This window comes from Pithys albifrons, chromosome 4 (genome assembly GCF_047495875.1).
Source record: "Pithys albifrons albifrons isolate INPA30051 chromosome 4, PitAlb_v1, whole genome shotgun sequence".
In the NCBI taxonomy this organism is placed as follows: domain Eukaryota; kingdom Metazoa; phylum Chordata; class Aves; order Passeriformes; family Thamnophilidae; genus Pithys; species Pithys albifrons.
This window is the reverse complement of record NC_092461.1, coordinates 64,352,917-64,373,309: the sequence shown is the minus strand read 5'-3', so window position 1 is coordinate 64,373,309 and position 20,393 is coordinate 64,352,917. Positions and strand designations below refer to the sequence as shown.

At 40.4% G+C, this 20,393-nt stretch overlaps 1 protein-coding gene across 3 annotated transcripts in view; it reads right to left on the bottom strand.

Annotated features, from left to right (window-relative positions):
- ARMC1 (armadillo repeat containing 1) overlaps window positions 1–19,255 on the bottom strand; it is a 33,813-nt gene extending 14,558 nt beyond the window's left edge. The window contains exons 1-3 of one of the 3 annotated variants that reach the window (XM_071554446.1): window positions 19,238–19,255; window positions 16,335–16,540; window positions 12,139–12,230 (exon numbers count right to left, since the gene is read on the bottom strand). In XM_071554446.1, the coding sequence (XP_071410547.1) occupies window positions 12,139–12,230; window positions 16,335–16,508 (266 nt within the window). In that variant the 5' untranslated portion in view covers window positions 16,509–16,540; window positions 19,238–19,255. The other 2 variants (XM_071554443.1, XM_071554442.1) reach the window with 2 other exon arrangements.
- Window positions 19,256–20,393: the final 1,138 nt, after the last annotated feature.

Below are 20,393 nucleotides of genomic sequence, written 5' to 3'. Positions count from 1 at the left end.
CACATGGGACTGCAGTCCAGTGGCATCAACAAGGTGCTCCAAGGCTGTCACACCGTGAGAACAAGGCAAGGTCAGACAGATTTTCCCTGAATGCTCTCTAGAGCTGCAAGATGCCTGACACTTGACAAGCCTTCCAGACTCTACTTACACTACTGGCTGTTATTATTTGACCAGGAGACACTAAACTAAGAAGTTTGTAAGGGAATGAGGAAACTTGATGTCATAAGGTTGATTTTATACTAAACAAGATATACCTCGCTGAAATTAGAAGAGAGGATAGGAGTCCCAGTACCACTGGGAATTTCCACCATATGCCTATTGACCCTGAAAATGTACAGAAACCTCATGTAAATGCTGGGATGTTCTGAAGACTGCTGGGGGGAAAAAAAGCACCTAAACATTAAATATGAGTAAAATTACAATACAATCCCATTAACTGCTGTAAAATCAGTGACTGTGATACAATTTTAAACATTTAGCAAATTGAGTACTTACCATATCTGAAACATTTTCCTGATTCATTCTACTGTCCTGTCATCACAAGGAGAGAAGGAACTTTCAAAAACAGGATAACAAATCTGAACATGTGCCATATGCTTAATCCAGCTATTAATCCAATTTGGTTTAACTCTTGCTATTTATACACTAAACGGAAAATCAATTTTAATCTTCCACAGCTTGGTATCTACCACATGGATGTACTCTCCATCTACAAAAAACCCCAATCAAAACCCCAAACAAACGTATCAGGGCCTGTTATTCAACTAAACTCAAAAAGCTTCGTAGTAGCATTTGCTAGACAAGAGTCTGCGTAACAGACACAAACTCCATACTGCATTTCACAGTAGCTAATTCCAACATCTTGCCTGCTAACAAACAGTAATAATTTCATGGATTTATAAGGCAAAACCCATGTTTATTATATGGCTTCAACAAACTGGATAAGGATTAAAAAAAACCTGAAGGGTGACAACTGCCTTTGGTCCTTTACAGTGGAGGATTCAGAATGCCAGCACTAAAAAGCCAAGTCTTCCCAGTGATAGCAACCATATAGGAGTATCAGTTGTGTTACACTCAGGGTTGGTACTGAAGCATTTTACGAACATCTTGAAGGAAGCCAAATACCACTTTCTTGTGTTATCAGCATGCTAACAAGCATGAAATACATAACATGAGATGATTATACTATATAATTGTCTGGAAAATGCACTTATACCCTAAAGAAAGCCCACTATTAACTTCTGAGAAGTAAGCTTCCTCTGATTATTCCCTGAAATTTACTGGAAAAAGTTACAACCACCTCCCCAAACAAACAAAAACAACCAAACAAACGAAAGTTTGCAAACTTACAGAAAAAGCCTTCCCTAAACAAAACCCTTATGAATCATAAGAATTAAGCTACAGCACCAACCTCTCACACAGAAAAAAATGCACATTTAACGTATGTAGGCTTAGCCATGCATAAGCTTTGTGTTTGACCCATTTGCCAACATAGTTAATATCTGTTCAGCAGAGACTTGAAGTAGATAACTATTTCAGCATCTTGTTTTCTCACTATTGAACTACCTATTTATTAGCAAGGGACCTGGGGTTTGGGTTTTGTTTGGTATTTTGTTGTTTGGGGTTTTTTTTAAGCAAGCCAGTATTAGTGGCTTCACTTCTAGCCAAAGGGATTGCAGTCATGCAAAATAACTTGAAGCACATGCCAAGGTTTACAAAACAGTGTTCTGGGAACTTGATGATGCATTGTACAAATACAGAATGTGCTAACAATTTTAACTTGTTCCTGGTTACCAGATACGACTTTCTACACACGATATTCAATGGAAAGCTTGCTGAAAGACATTGTAGCAGGTACTGCTAAACAACAAAGTATCAAAAGACATTCCTGAAAAGAAATCCATCTATTTCAGAGTAACAGATTCACTTTGCACTAGTTATTTCAAAGTAAAATTCACTTTCATCTGAAATAATAGCTCCATTCAGAGACTGTTAATGAAGATTGTTTTGTCATTAATATTTTTAGGCACTTTCCTTTTTTGCCTCATACACATGTGGAACTATGTAGCTTCTAATCACACCATGTTTATCAATCAAGCAGCACTCAGAAAATCAAAAATAGAAATAAAAGGCTAATCCAGACACTTATGGTTTATTAGCGAGAGAATCTGCAATTCTTTTGGGATGGTTACCATGAAAGTCAAAAACCAGGGACAAACATCACTGTGGGCAAGATCACTGTAAATCAAATGCAGACATGACACTGGCAAGGAAAGATGAGAAACTTCACAATGTTATGTATCAACCCCCTTTTAATAAATAAATGGCTCCAGCCTCCAGTACAGTCAATCCACACCTGCACTAGTATTAAATACTTCACAACACAACTTGCGACTTTTACTTCAATGCTTCTTAAGCCTTCTTTGCTCTTAATTTTTGAAAATTGTCAGCAAAAGTCAGCATATGGAAGAACCTACCTCGGCACTTTTCCTGTAAGCTCAGTAGTAACCAGTGAAGGTCACTGTATTCCTAAAATGCACTTAACACCAGCTGATGATGAGGTTTAGAGTGTTAAAGGCATCCTGTGTTGCCATTACTAATCCTGGCTCTTCTGCCAATCCACTTAAACCTCTCCCCGTTCACCTCAGTACAGAATTCCACCACAAAAGGAAAAGACAGCTGGTTTTTGGCACACCGTGTCAGACAGATCTTAAGGCACTAAGGTCAGCATTATAGCATTTCTTCCTACCCTACAGTCAGCAGTTATTTTTATTCTATTATTTTTAACGTATCACAACATTGTGTCTCACTCTGTAAACCGCTTCATTTTTTACAATAATTTCTGAGTTCCATATTTGTTTTAATATAAGGTCTGCAGAAAAAATAGGACGTAAAAACACCTTAAACTTTCTACAATACTTCCTACTCCCACCAATTTCTAAATAAAGAAGGCACAGGCTAAGACACTGAGCACAAAAGACTTTCAAATAGATGTTTTTCTCTTGAAATTATTTTACACTTAACACTTTTTTCAAGGTTTCCAAGTTGGTGGTTTTTTTTTAATTCTGCACTAGTCACACAGTGTTTCTTGCTACAATGAAAAGCAATTAGTTAATCTTTAACTTCCCAACTGATTTTCCCCCCATTTAAACAGATAGCACTCCAAGCAGTTATGATTGTGGCCTGCTCTCTGTCAGAAAAGCAACAGCAGAACGATGCCTATTCACTCAGTAACAAGTACTGAAAATTCTTTTCCAGGTCTAGGAACCTATAAATTTGGGAATGTGATTTTTCAATATTGTACATAAATCACCACTGTAGAACTCAGGCACTTCAATGGTTAGGTAACGACTTGCACTGCTTGTTGTCATACTCCTAAGCCAGTCATTGGAAACCAGCCCATGGCTATGATTCTGAAGAACTTGCAGGTGCTCTCTAAATCTTACACTACACGAAAACACTGCATTAGTGACTACTTTGTTACCTCACTATTTGTCAACTAGTTTAGTTGAAAATTGCAAAATGCCAAGAAAATGAAATAGTTATACCAAAGAAAAAGGACAAGAGAAACTTGCAATGCAAGCACTGCAGTATAAGAGAAAGCTTTGCATTAACTGCAAGAGCTGCAGAGAAACCTGTAACAAAAGCTCTGCTGTTCCATGGAGTGTGCAAATGCATTGAAGCAGCACACTAAAAGCTGGTCTACACTGAATTAGTATTGTACTGAACTGGTACACTAAAAACTCTATGATACAAAGTGCCCAGCCTAAATTGAGACAGACCTCAGATGATGAAAAGCCACACAACCATCAGTCCTGATACAGATGTCAGACACCAACTGAAAAGTTGTAAGGTAAAAGTACCTTGGAGAGCAAAAAGTGAAACTAAACTGTATTTCCGACTGCAGTGAAAACATTGTAATAGGAATTACACACACATGACACAAAGAAAAAAAATACGAATACAGAAAATCCAAAACTAGAGGTTAACAAACGTACATGTTGAATACAAAAACAACAGTGATCACATAGAGCTCACTAAGCAAGCAAGCTGCATGCCAGTAGAAATGATGACTGTGCAATGTCTCTGACTACAGAAAGGTCCCGAGATACACAAACAAAAAAAAACACCCACAACTCCTTCCCCCCAGACATCAAAAGTACATCTGGTAGGGCACAGAACAGACCCTTCCCTTTGGTCAGGCTTTCATATTTTTCTCAGTGACCAATTCTACATACACAGACAAACCCAGAAAGCTCATCCTAAATTATACCTCTCATAATAAACCTTTAACAGTTATTTACAAGACTGCTAATTTCTATTAACACCTGCAAAATATAAGCCCACAGTAGTATTTCAACATGCAAATTATCAGTTACACTTGAATTGCAGACAAACCAGTCTAGGACTAGTTTTACAAATGACATCCATCTTTCCAAACCTTTAAACCTTATTTTCTTAGCTCACAACAACCATAAGATTCTCCCAGAAAGCCAATTAACACCACAACTAAAGTCTATGTTAGCTCCAATACTGTAACACGAGGATTTTACACCATTTCATTAGTTTATGCTTCTTGTGTTTTATTTCTTAGTACCACTTGTCCCCATGCCTGCACCCGTGTGTGGAGATCATGACTTCCTACATTGTTCACAACACTAAAATATACTACAGGATATATACAAAATACAAATAACATCCAAAAAAAAATCTTGAAACATGTTAAAACCAGCTGCTGAACCATGATTCAGTCTGAACTCTTGCTCGTTTGCCATGACCCACAAAGAAAATGAGCAAGAACTTCTACGGCGTAAATGCCTAACCTTGGCAGCCCACAACAGTGAACCCTCCACTTCATCCTAGAAAGAACTTTTTCCAAATACCAGGAAACTGTTCAGCAGACACAAGGAGCTTTCAGTCACACAGAATAAATAATATGGTATATGAAAGAGGACATAATGATGTCTCCTACGTTTCCTAATCATTGCTGGGTTTGGGGAGTTTTGGGGGTATTTTTTGAGGGGATGGGGGAGAGGAAGGCAGAGAGGATGCTTTCTTAAAAATAACTTTAAGAAACAATCTATTTCCAAAATTTGGAAGATTTAGAAAATATACAATAAAAATTTTCTTAGAAGAAAATAGGAGTACTTCAAGGGGAGGTGGGGATATTAAGCTACATTGCTTAACAATGCTGAATAAAACAGCCTGCAGGTGTCCTCCTGCCATGATCATCTATTATTAACAAGCACATTGCTACAGTGCTGAACAAACACACTGGAGCTCCACAGCCTGAGGAGAGGTACCAACAACCAACAGCGCCACTTTCTAGAAGCACTTATCCTATAAGAGACAAAATGTAACAAAGTTAGTAAAACAAGGAGCTTGGGAAAGTTAACTGGAAAGGAAAGGCCGACTGGGAAAGTTAACATGGAACAGACAGAGATGTCTGTATTGTTCTTGTTCCAGATGATACACTGGAATTTGTAAATAATTTCTAAAACCAAAGTTCTTGGAACCTCTTGCTCACCTGAGTATTTAAGACCTAGAATAACTGTATTTTTCTCCAAAACCACAACCTTTCAGTGCAGAATCACAAATATAGTAGAATCCCAAAATAATCATGCTTCCCATTACTCAATCTCAACTATTTCTAAATCTTGGTGTGTTAAAAAGAACCCACATACCAAGCATTACAAAACCAACATGACTAAGTGATTCAGATATAGAAAAATAAAATCTCTAGTTTATAAAAAGCTATTTACTTCTCCTTTGAAGATCAGAATTTACTATTCCGATTAATAGCATAAATGCATTAAATGTGAAAAGTTCACAGAATGTTTTTTTTAGTTGTAGTTTCTCACAAAGTATTATCTTGAAGTTAGTTATAAGGCAACAACCCTTTCATCATCAGCTATCTCTTTAAATACTTGGTTGGTAACTTGCTAGTTAATTCATGGCCTGTGCCCTGTTTTTCCCCAACCATTCCTCCTTTCTAACAAAGGAGAAAGAGTAGTACGTCACAGAAGAAAAAAATTATAAAACTATTGTGATGCTACATGCCTACTATTTAAATTTCAGCCAACACTACATGAAACAGTAGGCTTTTGCCTTTTTTTGTTAGACATCATAAATTTAAACTTTGCTGGTTTGAGCAAATAATTAAATTTTTAGAGTGCAGGTAATTAAGACTACCCAAAATTAAAATTGAGTAAGAAGTCAGCAATTATAGACTGCATGCATTTTACCAGATTTGCAAGGGACTCTAATTAAACACATATTAATTGCCCTAATCTTCTTAGGCAAGTAAGAAATTGGAAGACCTGATTAATGCACTGGATTTAGTTCAGCTTGTTAAATCTGACACACTGGCAAAGGAAGACTATCTTGAAAAGCTCTTTTAGCCAAGTAATTGGAATTTTACTCTCAGTAATTTGCTGTTTCATTGTAACAGCTACTCAGTACATTCACTCTTCATCAGCGTTTTTTTTAAATGCATACTAGTTATATTTACACAGTACCATTATGCTGTTCATAAAGATTATGAAAAGCTACGAACTTTGACCTTTATTGTCTATCAAAAGCCACTTTCAATCTGAACACAAATTAGTGTATTTCCTTGTGGGCTATAAATCCTAATTAATTTTAAATCTAGAAGCTGCTAATAACATTTTAGAAAGTCCATATGGACACATTAAGTCCTCTATACAATTCATAAAGCCAGTAACTAAACCAGTTTTCCATACTGGATAACTGCTGATGACTGCTGGAATGCAATGGAACACCATTATTCAAAGAGCTTCAATTTTTCCTCTCCTTTTTACCTATTTACATTAACGGTTCTGCACATACCCTTACTGGTATTGGATCATCTGATAAAGAAGCAAAACATTTTTATGATTGTCATAAAGAAGTACCAGCCATTAACAAAACAAATGGAGAAGTTTGGAAACCTGCAGGTGGGGATTTTACAAGTCTGATTTTTCTCGGACCCAGTTGCTTACTCCTATATTATAACTTCAAAACATGCACATAGTTTCACTTAAAAATAACCAGATGTAGATTAACAAAAGAAAAAAATCTCCCCTGATAAGGGAAAAAGCAGCAAATATAGAATAGGACATAAAAAAATTTTATATTTGAAAAATGTTTTGAAGTGTTCCATGAAACTTGAACAGCTTTTTATATGTCCCAGAAAATGTGAAAGTGTAAAAAATCTTCATATGAAGTATCTCAGAAAGTCAAGTTTGGCCTGAAAAAAAAATCCTAAATGTAAAACTATCTTTTGCCTTCCAATGGTTACTGTACTCCTCAGAGATTCATACTTCTCCTCTAGACCCTATAACCTTCAGTGTCTACATTTAAAATCTGTTACTCTTCTGTTAGCACAAAGTAGCGTTCATACATCTCAGAAACAAGTCACAGTGAACCTAAAACCTATCATTTGTTCCTCAGGTGAAGTGTAGCATCAACTGAGCAGTCAGATAGACATTCATTTTAAGCAGCAACAACATGATTTTCACAACTGAGCTGTAATACTTACTATGTATATGTACGGCCAGACTTCACAAACGCAGATTTGGGCACGGCTCTCCCCACGTGGGTGTGCCCTTCCAGCCTGCACAGTGGATTTTTAGGTGAGGCACAGTGTGCACAGAACTGGCCCCACCGTTTAAGTCCTGAGGTCCATTTACCATGGCCGAGCAAGCTTGGACAGTGACAGTGAAGTCCTCGGGACTGTCACAGCACCCGGTACTAACCGGGGCTGACCCTGCTGAGCATCCGAGATCTGATGGGATGGGATGGCAGGGAGGCATTTAACTGCCAGGGGACGGTCCCACTGAGACTGGAACTCAGATCCTTGGGATTCAGAGTCCAGAGTGGTCTCCTTTACACCACGGGATCGCCCTAATACTTACTGTAAGCAAATACAAAAAAAGCTGATCAGGTAATATTAGAGGACTGGTAAGTCTTCAAAGGACACATGAAGGTACCTCAAAAACTACTGTAAAACTTGGATGTCTCAAATATTTCCTACCCATTCCTCACGATGCAGTACAATTTATTGCTCATCATTCAGGTTCCCAGCAAAGGAAGGACATTGACTTGTTGGAATGGGTCCAGAGGAAGACATCAAGATGATTAGAGGGATGGAGCACCTCTCCTATGAGGAAAAGCTGAGAGAATTGGGTTTGTTCAGCCTCGAAAAGAAAGGGATTTGGGATGACCTAACTGCAACCTTCCAGTACCCAAAGGGTGCTGCCAAGAAAGATGGAGAAAGACAATTTGCAAGAGCTTGTAGTGACAGGACAAGGGGGAATGACTTCAAACTGAAATAGAGGAGGTTTAGACAATGTATTAGGAAAAAATTCTTCACTGTGAGGGTGGTGAGGCTCTGGAACAGGTTGCCCAGAGAAGCTGTGGGTGCTCCATCCCTGAAAGTGATCAAGGCTAGGCTGGATGGGGCTCTGAGCAACCTGATCTAGTGGAAGGTGTCCCTGCGCAAGGTAGGGGGATTAGAACTACATGATTTTTAAGATCCCTTCCAACCCAGGCCATTCCATGGTGGGATTAACAGGTGGCACCCAATGTCAACTCTCATCCTCAGTAATCATATGAAGGAAACAGTACTTTATGTTCCTGATTAAGAGGTTAAGTAAGTGCTATATTCTTTTTCCACTGGCTATCTACTACTTGCAACAAAAGGATTTGGGCCTGTGCATGAGGCTCCCATGTACTACTACAAGAAGTCACCAGCAGCAAACCAATTCCACTCCTTTCCAGTTGATGGCATTGACCATTTAAAGATGTTAGACTTGTTAGCTGTAGGTGGGTTATGAAAAGAAATTCCACACCTGAACTTCAGGTCTCTAATACAAAGGCCTTCAAGGCTTATAAACAGATATAATAAAAAAGCCCTCAAATTTCAAGACTTGTGTAACTGAAAGCAAAAGATAAGTGGAATTTTAAACTAAGTCAACTTCCTAACACAGTGTCATTTAGCGCTGCTGAACATCAGCTTAAGTCTGAAATATGACAAACACTCAGTTTGTGAGTTGCCTCTGTGCACACGAGCTCCATTTCATTGCTCAGGAAGACACAGCACAGCTTTATCAGCAGCAGAACACAGTTTGTCATAATTCAATACTGAATAGGGAAAGCCACTGAATATTATTTGGTTAAGTGAGAAAATGAAAAAGGACAGTGAGCATTACGAAATCTTTGATGAAAAGGAAATATTCAGACTACAGGATGGGCTTCACCTGTCAAGAAAAAAAAGCCAGTGCCTGCAACTTTTGGTCCAGAAGATGCTGAGTTCTGTCTTGCTTGAGAGAACGAAGCAGTAACTGGACAAGCCGAATTCTGTCAGAAATTGGTTTCTTTTTTGGACAGTTTGTTTGCATTTTTGTAACACATCATCCAAAAAAACACGCTAAATTCCAAATTAAATTCTGGAAATACTAAAAATATTTTTAGATAGAGCAATGAGCTAAATACACCTATTCTGGAAGTACAAGGGAGCACACAACATGAAGTCATTATGACCAAAACATTTATCAGTGTTCAGTTTCAGTTCAACAGACAATGTATCTTCTGGTAAACTGAAATCATGTTAAAGGCTAAAACGCACATTTTGTAAAGCAAATCAAAGACTGTAGAGATCTTGTTTCTCTCCTGCAGACTTTCTAACAAGAAAATCAGCAACGCCAAACCATTGGTTTTTTGAGACAAAAATAGTTTTGCATCCATCTTCTCGACACTTTTCAACCATCTTTCTCCATATTTATGCAGGCAATAGAAAACTTAACTTCAGCATTTCCTGTCAACATTAAAACCTAAAATCCTGACAAGCACATGACAAAGACTTGTGTTTGAAGATGCTGTGTATTTAAATTTTCATGATATCACACTTTCCAAATGTTACAAGCATATAAATCAAACGTATGTTCTTACTCTTGCCAAGGAGCTTTCTAGAAAAAAAAGAAACACCTACGAGATTTCCAGTTTTTATTGACTTATCTATCCTTTCCTACACATTTCTGAACTTCATATTCTTTTGGCCCTTGAAATTGAAACTTAGGAAAAAAAATGTTGAAGAGATTTCCGTAAAATTCTTCAATTTGGTTTCCCAAGTAGTATTTGTAAGCTGTGGAGACTGATAATGAACTGCCACTCCCCTCTCAAGAACTTCTTCAGGATGTCTCTGCACTCTAAACAAACATGCAATCTATACTAAAAGTTCTTCTGAAATACCTGCTTCTGTTACTACCTACCTTCGGGTCTCATTGTTATTCTAAAAGGAGAAAGCAAAGACTTCTCTACATTTTACTTTAATTATGCTTGTCCTTAAAAAAAGGTGAATATTTTAAGACTTAAATTGATTTTTCCCCCCATACATCATATTAAGACATCTATAATTGTTAAAAGTTATAATTATTACATTATTTTTAAAAATTTGGCAAACCTTCTGAATTTCAGTAATTTCAGTCATTGTTCTTTTAAATTTTTAATTTTTAAAAAAATTTCTGTGTTTTGGGTAGCTAGTGATTAACAATATCATACTTAGGCATAATTCAGAATTCCATGCCAATACATAATTTTCTTAGTTTCAGCAGATTTAATGAAGTAAAGTAAGGCTCACAGCTGTAATATTTTCCTAGATTACAGGACTGTGTACAGACTAGAATTTTCCCTCCCGTTCTTCAGGTTCACACATATAGATAGATAAGTAGTATCAGACAGAGATAGAACAATAATCCTGCAATATCCAATAATAATCTTGAATCTTGGGCTGCATCAAAAGGAGCGTAGACAGCAGGTCAAAAGAGATGATTTTCCCCCTCTATTCTGCTCTTGTGAGATCTCACATGGAATACTGCACACAGTTCTGGTGTCCCCAGCATAACAAGGACATGGAATTCTTGAAGCAAATCCAGAAGAGGGCCACGAAGTTGGCAAGAGGGCTAGAGCACCTCCCCTATGAAGACAGGCTGGATACGTTGGGGCTGTTCAGCCTGGATACGAGAAGGGTACATGGGAACCTCATAGCAACCTTCCAGTATCTGAAGGGGACCTACAGGGAGGCTGGAGGATACTTCATCAGGAACTGTAGCGACAGGACAAGGAGTAATGGACACAAATTGAAACAGTGGAAATTCGGGTTAGATTAGGAAGAAATTCTTTACTGTGAGGGTGGTTAGCCACTGGAACAGCTCGCCCAGAGAGGTTGTAGATGCCCCCCCAACGCTGGCAGAGTTCAAACCCAGTTGACACATTGTACAAAGATACCAGAGACTACTACAAACCATATTGGCTTCTATTGCACCTACAAGATATTTCATATTGCTGCAGATACATTGCCTTCAAAAATACATTGAAACAAATTCCCTTCCCAAAGGTGGGATTCAAAGCACCAATGTCAGAAACACCGAACAATTTCATTAAATGCACTACTGCAAGACATTCTTACACAATGAGGAGAAGGATTATAAGAGAACCTAAAGCGAAGGGACAAAATTAGTTTTCTGTAACAAGGTGAAAAACCTGTTGTTTGCCAAATGACTCGCAAATTAAAATTTTTTGTAGCCTTTAGTCTGCTGCTTTGAAATGTGTATGGCCAGATTTCACAAATGAAGATTTGGGCACGGCTCTCCCCACGTGGGTGTGCCCTTCCAGCCTGCACAGTGGATTTTTTAGGTGAAGCACAGCGTGTGCAGAACTGGCCCCACTGTTTAAGTCCTGAGGTCCATCTGCCATGGCCGAGCGAGCTTGGACAGTGACAGGGAAGTCCTTGGGACTGTCACAGCACCCGGTACTAACCGGGGCTGACCCTGCTGAGTATCCGAGATCTGAGGGGATGGGATGGCAGGGAGGCATTGAACTGCCAGGGGACGGTCCCCACTGAGACTGGAACTCAGGACCTTGGGATTCAGAGTCCAGAGTGCTCTCCTTTACACCACAGGACTGCTCCACTTTGAAATACTGTAAAATGAAAACAATTAATTGCTTGCAGCCACATAATTTCAACAAGGAAGAATGAAATACTAGAAACACAGTATACAAATTCATAGTCAAAGATACACTTTGCAACAGAATGTTATGTTTACGCTGTTTGGATTCAACAACCCATCGTAAACTTACTTTTGTATTACATTCTGCAAGCTGAGCATCATACCCAGTTCACTTTTCATCTTTTCTCTGTTGACGCGGCACTCAGCCAAATAGCGTAGAGCCTAAGAGAGGAGCAGGGAAAATCAGCAGAACATCCAGCACATTATCATTCATTTCTATTAGTGCACATCTGCAAAATATTCCCAACAGCACTTCCAGTAAGAAGACAATGAGTTTTATCTACTGTGAACATTAAAAAATTATTTTATTCTTATAAATACATGGAAAGCACACAGTATCTAAACTATGAGAAAAGGTTGAGAGACTGCATTTGCTTATGCTGGCTGAGAGTCTAAGGCACAATCTAACAGCTATCTACAGCTACACAGGAAGCCTTTACAGAGATGACCAAGCCCAACTTTCCTCTACAGCAGCAGACAGTGCAACTAGAGGGAGCAGCTACAACCTGTAGCTTGGAAAGTTCAAACCAGGTATTACTAAAAGCTTTTTCCCTCTGAAGGGAGTACAACACTGGAGCAGATGACCTAGTGGAACTGCAGAATCAACGAGAAAAGCTACAACTGACCTGATTGAGTGTTGGTGACAGTCCCAATTCAAGCAGGAAGCTGAAGTGAATGACTTCCAGAAGTCCCTTCCAACAAACATTTATGTGACCTGAGATCTAAAGTAATTTTTACACATGATGCTCCGAATATAATTTATCGATTCTTTGGGCTCCCCCAGCACTAGAAAACTCACCGCCACCAAGTCTCTCCTGTCTACAGAAAGAGGTCTACCACATGTATAAGCTTTTGAAGACTAACTGCAATACTCATCATTCCATGAATAATATGTCACTCCAGGAATAAGAAGACTACCATCAGCAAGCTGCTTTGCTTACTATTACCTAAACTGGGGATTTCCACTTATTTGTTACCCAAAATTTTGTTTATTTGATTTTCAAGATAGATTCTTTGCATGGTTTCACAGTGTTGACAGTCAGCAACTGTGTATCTGTATGACCCTCCTAACATAAAACCCTTCCAATCACAGTGTGAGTCCTTCTTTTCATGAGACATCTCTCCACAGTCTGTGCCAACAAAGTTTTCTTAGAGGGGACCTCCAAAGATGTTTTATTGATGTCAGTACAAAAACTGCACTTGCAAAATCCTGCAATACACAAGTAGAATGATTTATAAAATGGGGTTTGTCATAGGCTTAGAAGTGCATGGGTTTTTTCAATATAGTCAGAATAACAGCTACACTGCTCAGTAACTGCTTTAAAAATAACGTGCTCCTGAATCCCTTCAGAAATAGAGAACTAATCATGTAGGGGGGGGGTTTCCATGTCATCTTCAGCACACATTAGGTAAAATTCACAAGACCATTTTATTGCCTTTTGAGAAACTGACAGCTGAATGGCATGATAAAAACATTAAAAGTAATGTTTGTTATTTCCTGATCTGGATCAGTATCAATAGTTGTAGTCTCGGGAAATATCGAAACAATAGCTCTGAACTAACCTGCATGCTGCAAAATACATCCTTACTGGAGAACCAGCTTCTCATTCTTATTAGTCTCTTTTCTGGCAATTTAATAAGGGTGCAATCCAGTTGGACAAATTAAAATCTCTTCTCCTAACAGCTAATTTTTTGAGTCAAAACACAGGCAGCCTCTTTCCCTTCTCTTACATACTCTTACCATACAAATGTTACTTCCACTAAGGTAAGACCAAAGACAAAGTCATGAGACCACCTGAAGTGACCCAACTTTTCAACACTCGGAAGTTCCTTTTCCTCCTGCCTGCTAGGGGAGATACAAAGGTCTGAACCTTCAGAGAAATGAGATCATTTACACTTATTAAATCCAGTGTACTCAAAGCAAAGTGAAGGTTACTGTTATGAACTTTGGTTCAACCCCTGTTTACCTACACACATACCTATGTTATCTTTAAGGCTCACAAGCAGAGTTCATCATACAATAGGAATATCTCTATAATTAAATATAAAATACACTGTTGTCAATCTTACTAACAAAACACATCTTCAACATTTTTAAAGTGAAATTTTAAGGTAGTTTCTTAACAGTCCTTTTAAAATTTTAGTCCAAATTTAAGAGGGAAAAAAATAGTATTGCCCAAGTTACTTCTGATCTTTTTAAGTTGTAAGTTGAAGTTATTCAAAACCTTTAGCATTTGAAGTGTATTGTAAAGAATTCTTGAAATCAAGACTAGAGAAAACTATAGAAAATATATATCTCACTTCGTGATCAGACAGAAAAGACTGAGTTGTAATTACACAGGGGGAAGAAAAACACCACCCTGAAAGGTTCTACAACATATAAAAAAAGTTGCAACTATTATGATTCATACAGATTATTATGATTGCAGGTACAAAAATCCCAGAATAGCACAATCAGAAATTTAAAATCAGGGCTGTATATCCTTTATAAGATATAAGCTTGATGGAAGATCATTACATTTAATGTTCCCATCCAAACAGAAGCACCTTTTGACCAATGGATAACTAGAAAAACAGAATCAAAAGACTTTTCAGAATAGAAAAATACAAAGCATAAAATCTAAAAAGTTATCAAAAAAGATATTAAAAGCTACAGAATCAGAGCTGTTCAAGAACACTTGAACACAAGGAATCTGAGTAGCAGACCAAAGCATGTTTTCACAGCAAACTGACCCATTTCTTAGTGCAGGATCCTGGGACAGTCTCCTCTAAATCCAGACTCTAAATCCACTTGCTGATTCTCTCTAACTGAACAACCCAGCATGTCTCACTCTCACCCAACAAGGCATCCTTCCTACACAACTTGAGTACTTTCTGGGGCTGTGGAACTACAATGCAAACTGGATTAGGCCCCATCACTCCGACAAACCCAATCTGCTTTGCGTAGAGTTAGTGTTTGTAACATGACCCCAGACTGACTTCTGAATCTCACACAGGCTATGAGAATACACAGCCCAATGCAACGAAGGAAGGAAAAAGAGAGTCAGACATCCAAAAAAGATCTTCTTTTAACATCACAGCCTAAGGAAACTACACTGGAAAGAAAACCAGTGCAATATACTCCCAAGAACAGCAAACTCAACCCAGCTCTACTACAGAAGAACATCCAATCTGCCAAATGCTACGGCAAGGCTAAGCTGAAAAACAATTAGCAGGTTTCCTGGATCATGGGACTTATTCCCCAAACCAAGAAGAGTATCAGTCACCAAAGTAATTCCAACAAGTCCACTAATAACCACTATGAAAGCAGACCAAATTAAAAATAAAAAATTATGGTACAGTGATGTCTCAATGATATAAAGAATAAGGTTTACTTGCACAAAGAAGTCAGAGCTCTTTGTTCTTTCACATGATTTACAATTCAATAATGACATAAAAATCAAAAAAAAGAACACCACATAAATTTCAGTAATTTCAATCTTAAAAGTCTAAATTAATTCTTCAAATAACTAAATTTTGACTTTCATTTGTCCCATTTTTAAGCAAGACATACACCTTTTTAAGTTAGTATTCAGATACAAGATAAGAAACCAGACTTCAGTGTGTATGATTTAGAACGAGAACAAATCAACAAAAGTTGGAACAAGCTGTATTAGATATTGAAAGATTTTGGGTTGGTTGGTTCTTTGGGTTTGGAGAGGGTTTTGTTTGTTTTAATATTGAGAAGCTGGTCAAATACTAGAACAGGGTGCCAGAGATGGAATCTCCATCCCTCCAGGTGTTCGAGAACAAGAGGGCACAACCTTGAACTGTGATTTTAGTGCACTTAATTTGGGCAGGGGATGGGACCAAATCACCTCTGGAGGTTGTTTCTAACCTAAATTACCCAATGACTTAGAGATTTTTTTGGTTTTTTATACCGTGAATGTCAAATCACTGTGCATATTTACCAAGCTCCACAACTACATCTTAAGAAAGAGGTTTAAGGGTCCTTACCTCCCTCAGAGAGAAATAGCTGTATCAGGGAAAAAATGTGAAGTAAATTAATAACTTAAAAAAATAACCCTGGAATAATGTGCCATTGCTAGAAAAATTCTGAAACATATGTTTTCAACAAAACCATATATAATGAATATCAACACAACATAAAACCAGATTTTATTTTTTACTGTGTTTAAACAAACTATTTAAAGAGTTTTGTTTATAAAGTTTGTTTAAAGAACTTGTTTAACAAAGTTTTAAAATGCCCTACCAACATACACTTACTAGTAAAGCTGAATGAACAACCGGAGGGTTGGGATGGTCCAAGAACAAAATAAGACCCGGAAGGCATCCCTGATCCTGAACAATGGCCCGTCTGTTCAAGGGATCAGCTGCCAGATCCCGGAGCTGGTTCACCACTGAGAGCGCATCGGGCTCCTCACTCACAGCAGAATTCATTTTTTCTGCACCATGCACACAAAATACACCTGCTGGGAAAAAAAACTGCATTACTACTACCATAATATTTATCATCAATTAAAAAACAGATAAGGAAAAGCACAAAGGCATTTATTTGTTCTAAGCAAAAAAGTATAAAAAGAACAAGGACTAGATTTGTAACACATGGATGGAATTGATCTGGAATAATCTTTAAACCTGGAAAATGGAAATCTAAACTTCCTATGCAGAGAACAGGTTAATAGTATTTTTATCTGTTTCCTATGTGTAATTTCAGACCAGTCAGCTATGGGAGTATGTTTGTGCTTGTATTTTTTTTACACTACTGATAAACGTTTCCAAGAAATCCATCACTTTCTCACAAGGCACCCTAAAAGTTTGCAAACATTCTTCTGTATAAACACACGCAAATTCAAAACATGTATATTTGGAGTAACTTGGGCAATCAACAAATTTTACACAAAAACCAACCAGAAAAGTCAGCAAAATATTAACATTTCATCAAGAACAGTGAACATTAAACATTATTGTGTGTGTGTGTACATAGAAATATATATAAAATAACAAGGGTAGTGCCATAGTCATTCAAAGGCAAAAAGGGTTTTAGAGGCTGGGTTTGGGTGAGGCTTTTTTTTCCTTTTCGCTCTCAATACAAGGAGAGCAAGCAGGTCCCGCCTCGCTCCAGCCGAAGTCCGGGCGACCGGATCAATTTCAAAGGAGACACGTGTTTGCTCGAGAGTATCAGATTTCACAGTTGTTTAATAATAACTACTTAACAGGCAACAAAAACCGAAGCTTACTCAGAGAAAATGCTGTATCTTGGTGCAAAGCACTAGTCTGTTTCCTCAGACTAATTATGTGCCTCTGAAACCACTAAACACGAAGTGTGATCCTGGTTGCTGCCAATCACCACCTCATTCAAGTAACTTTTCTTACGACACAGAAGTGGAGTAAATAAACATGTATTGTTAATTCGTTAAATATCTCGTTTGCCCGTGTATAAAAATAAAACAAAATGATGTTACAAATTTAATTTAACATCTCTTAACATCATTTGCCAAGCACCTACTACTGTACAAACATTATACAGTTTCTTCTCACTAAAGGTCAGCCTTTCAGCAACAAAAATTGATCACACTCATCAAAACCAGCAAGTCATAAATACGCTTTATGATAATTTCTGACATTTTTACATAGAAAAAATACTGTTAATCTCCAAGTCACTGCTTCTTCCTTTAGGAAAGAGAGTGCTAAAGTGAAAAGTACATGCCAATGGTTAGTCTCCAGGGTATTTTTCTTGACTATCACAAGTCCAAGAGAGATGAACTGGGAGACACTGCAGCATGATCAACAAACAAGTTTGTATTTCCAAAGAAAAGAACTCTAAATTTTAAAATAAAAACAACAAAAAAAACCAAAAAAAACCCGAACACAACAAAACCAAAGCAACTCTGTTGAGTATTATTACTTTATATTGTTCACAAAGGAACTTATTCAAAACTTTAAAATCAAGTCAATTGTGGAGCTGATGCCAACCAAAGTCTCTGACTTCCAAGATCTGCATCCCAAGCATCAGATCATTTCCCCTGCTCATTCCATCCTGATCACCTTTGGCTTTTTCCTTACTAATCTTCTAGAAAAAAAACCCAAAACAACTTTTACCCCCTCCTATCTCATCAGGCCACAGTCATCTGAAAGAAAACCTACAAGTAAGGTGGTGAGGGACTTTTCAAGATCACGTAGTACAAGAAGGAATTAAACTGACAAAGGGTTGGTTCAGATTAAGTATGGAGAAGAAATCCTTTGTTGTGATATGGTCAGGCACTGAACAGGTTGCCCAGAGAAGTTGTGGATCCCCCATCCCGGGAAGTGTTCAAGGCCAGGTGGGACGGAGCTCTGAGTCTACTGGAAGGTGTCCCTGCTCACGGCAGAGGCGCTGGAACAACACGATCTTTAAGGTTCCTTCCAACTCAACCCGCTCTATGATTTTATGTTTTCCCAAGCCCTTCTCCATCTCTCCTCAGCCACAACTGCAGGGATACTTTTAAGTCCTCACATGACCTGCAACAACCAATTTCATCAAAACTCGCCCCGCCAACTCTCGCCGGCGTTTTTTAATTAAAACCATCAAGCGGTTTTAAACGTTGTGAGAAGGTGTGGAGACTTTAGGAGCCTGGCAGAGCAATGAGCCAGGTGCCGGCTCATGTCTGCTCCTCGCAGCTTGGAAACCAACCCCCGGCCGGCACAGGCCCCGCAGGCGGAGCGGCCCCGCAGAGGCACCTCCGCAGCCCCGCGCCCGCAGCCCGCGCTCCCCACGCGGCCGAGCCCGCAGCCCGGCTGCGGCCAGGCATCGGGGCTCAGCCCCTAGGCCCGGCGGGTGCTCAGCCCCACAGGCCCCGGGCACCGCGAGCTCCGGGACGCACCGGGAGGCCCGGCCAGACCCGCCGCGCCCCCACGGCCCTCCCCCGGCAGGGCCTCTTGCCCTCCCCGACAGGGCCGTACCGTCGCAGAAGCCGTCCCGGGACGGGCGAGCAGTTCAGCCCCGCGCCCTCATGTCCCGCGGGGCGGCTCGGCCTGCGAAGAGCGGCGAGAGGAGCGCGGGAAGCGCGGCGGGATCAGCACTAGGATCAGCCCCGGGATGCGCAGCGGGACCGGAGCGGCCGCACCACCCTCCGGGCCCGCTCTGACCCGGCACCGCGCAACACCGCGCAGCGCCATTGGCCTCTTACCGGGCGGCTCTCCGCCAACCGCGGCGCGCGATTCGCTCCCGGACAGCCGCGGTGCACGCTGGGAATTGAAGTCCAGGGCCGCATTCCGGATCCGGCCCCCCCCACGAGCCGCCGCCTGGGAGGAAGCGGCGGCCCCGCAGCTCCACTCGAGTTATTTTCCCTATGGGCTGTCACCTCCAGAAGCTGGTTTTACTGCTCAAATGAAGTGTAGCGTGTGCTGCAAAACACTGTAGTGTGAACTGCACCTGATGCCGCAGGGAGACATCGTGCCTACTCCCGTTTGGAATTCCGAAACCCCATGAGATCCCGACAATTAAATTTATTTTAATGCAGAATCAAGGAATCGCTAAGGCTGGGAAACCCCTCTGGCAGCACCTGGTCCAACATCAGCGTTTATAAAGGTTTGGTCCCGTCCCAAGTTGCACAGGCTTAGGGTTTCCATTTCCGCGTTCCTCCACTCGTCAGCTTTGCACCTTATCTTGAAACGCCTCAGCAAAGTTTTCAGTAAAGTTTCGAAAGCTGGAAACACCCCCTAAGTAATCCTTGAATCCACTTAGCACGAGGAACCTTCCCGGGTTTCCCTCTGCCCCTCAGCTCCCTGGGTGGCTCCGCTCCCCGAGCACTCCCGATCCCCCCGAGCGCTCCCGATCCCCCCGAACACTCCCGATCCCCCCGGCTGCGGAGGGCACGGCGCACACGCCGAGGAGCCGGAGCGCCCTCGGGCTGGAGCCACTGCCTTTCCCCTCCGCCCCAGAATCCCAGAACCCAGGCGGCTGGAAAAGCCCTCTGAGACCATGGAGTCCCACCCAGGGCCAGACAGCACCGTATCAGCCAAGCCACGGTCCCGAGTGCCACGTCCAGCCTTTCCTCAAACACCGCCCGGGACGGGCACTCCAACACCTCCCCGGGCTGCCCATTCCAATGTCCGACCGCCCCTCCCGTGAAGGAATTCCTCCTGACGTTCAAACTAAACATCCTCTGGCACAGCTTGAGTCGTGTCCTCCCGTCAGTGGTCTGGGAGGAGGCCCAGACGCCTCCCTGGCCAAAGTCGCCTTTTGGGTAGTTGTGGAGAGCAGTGAGAGCCCCTCTGACCCCACCGGGACCGGGGACACCCCCTCACCTCCCAACCTACCACCCACCCTGCCTTGCCTTTATC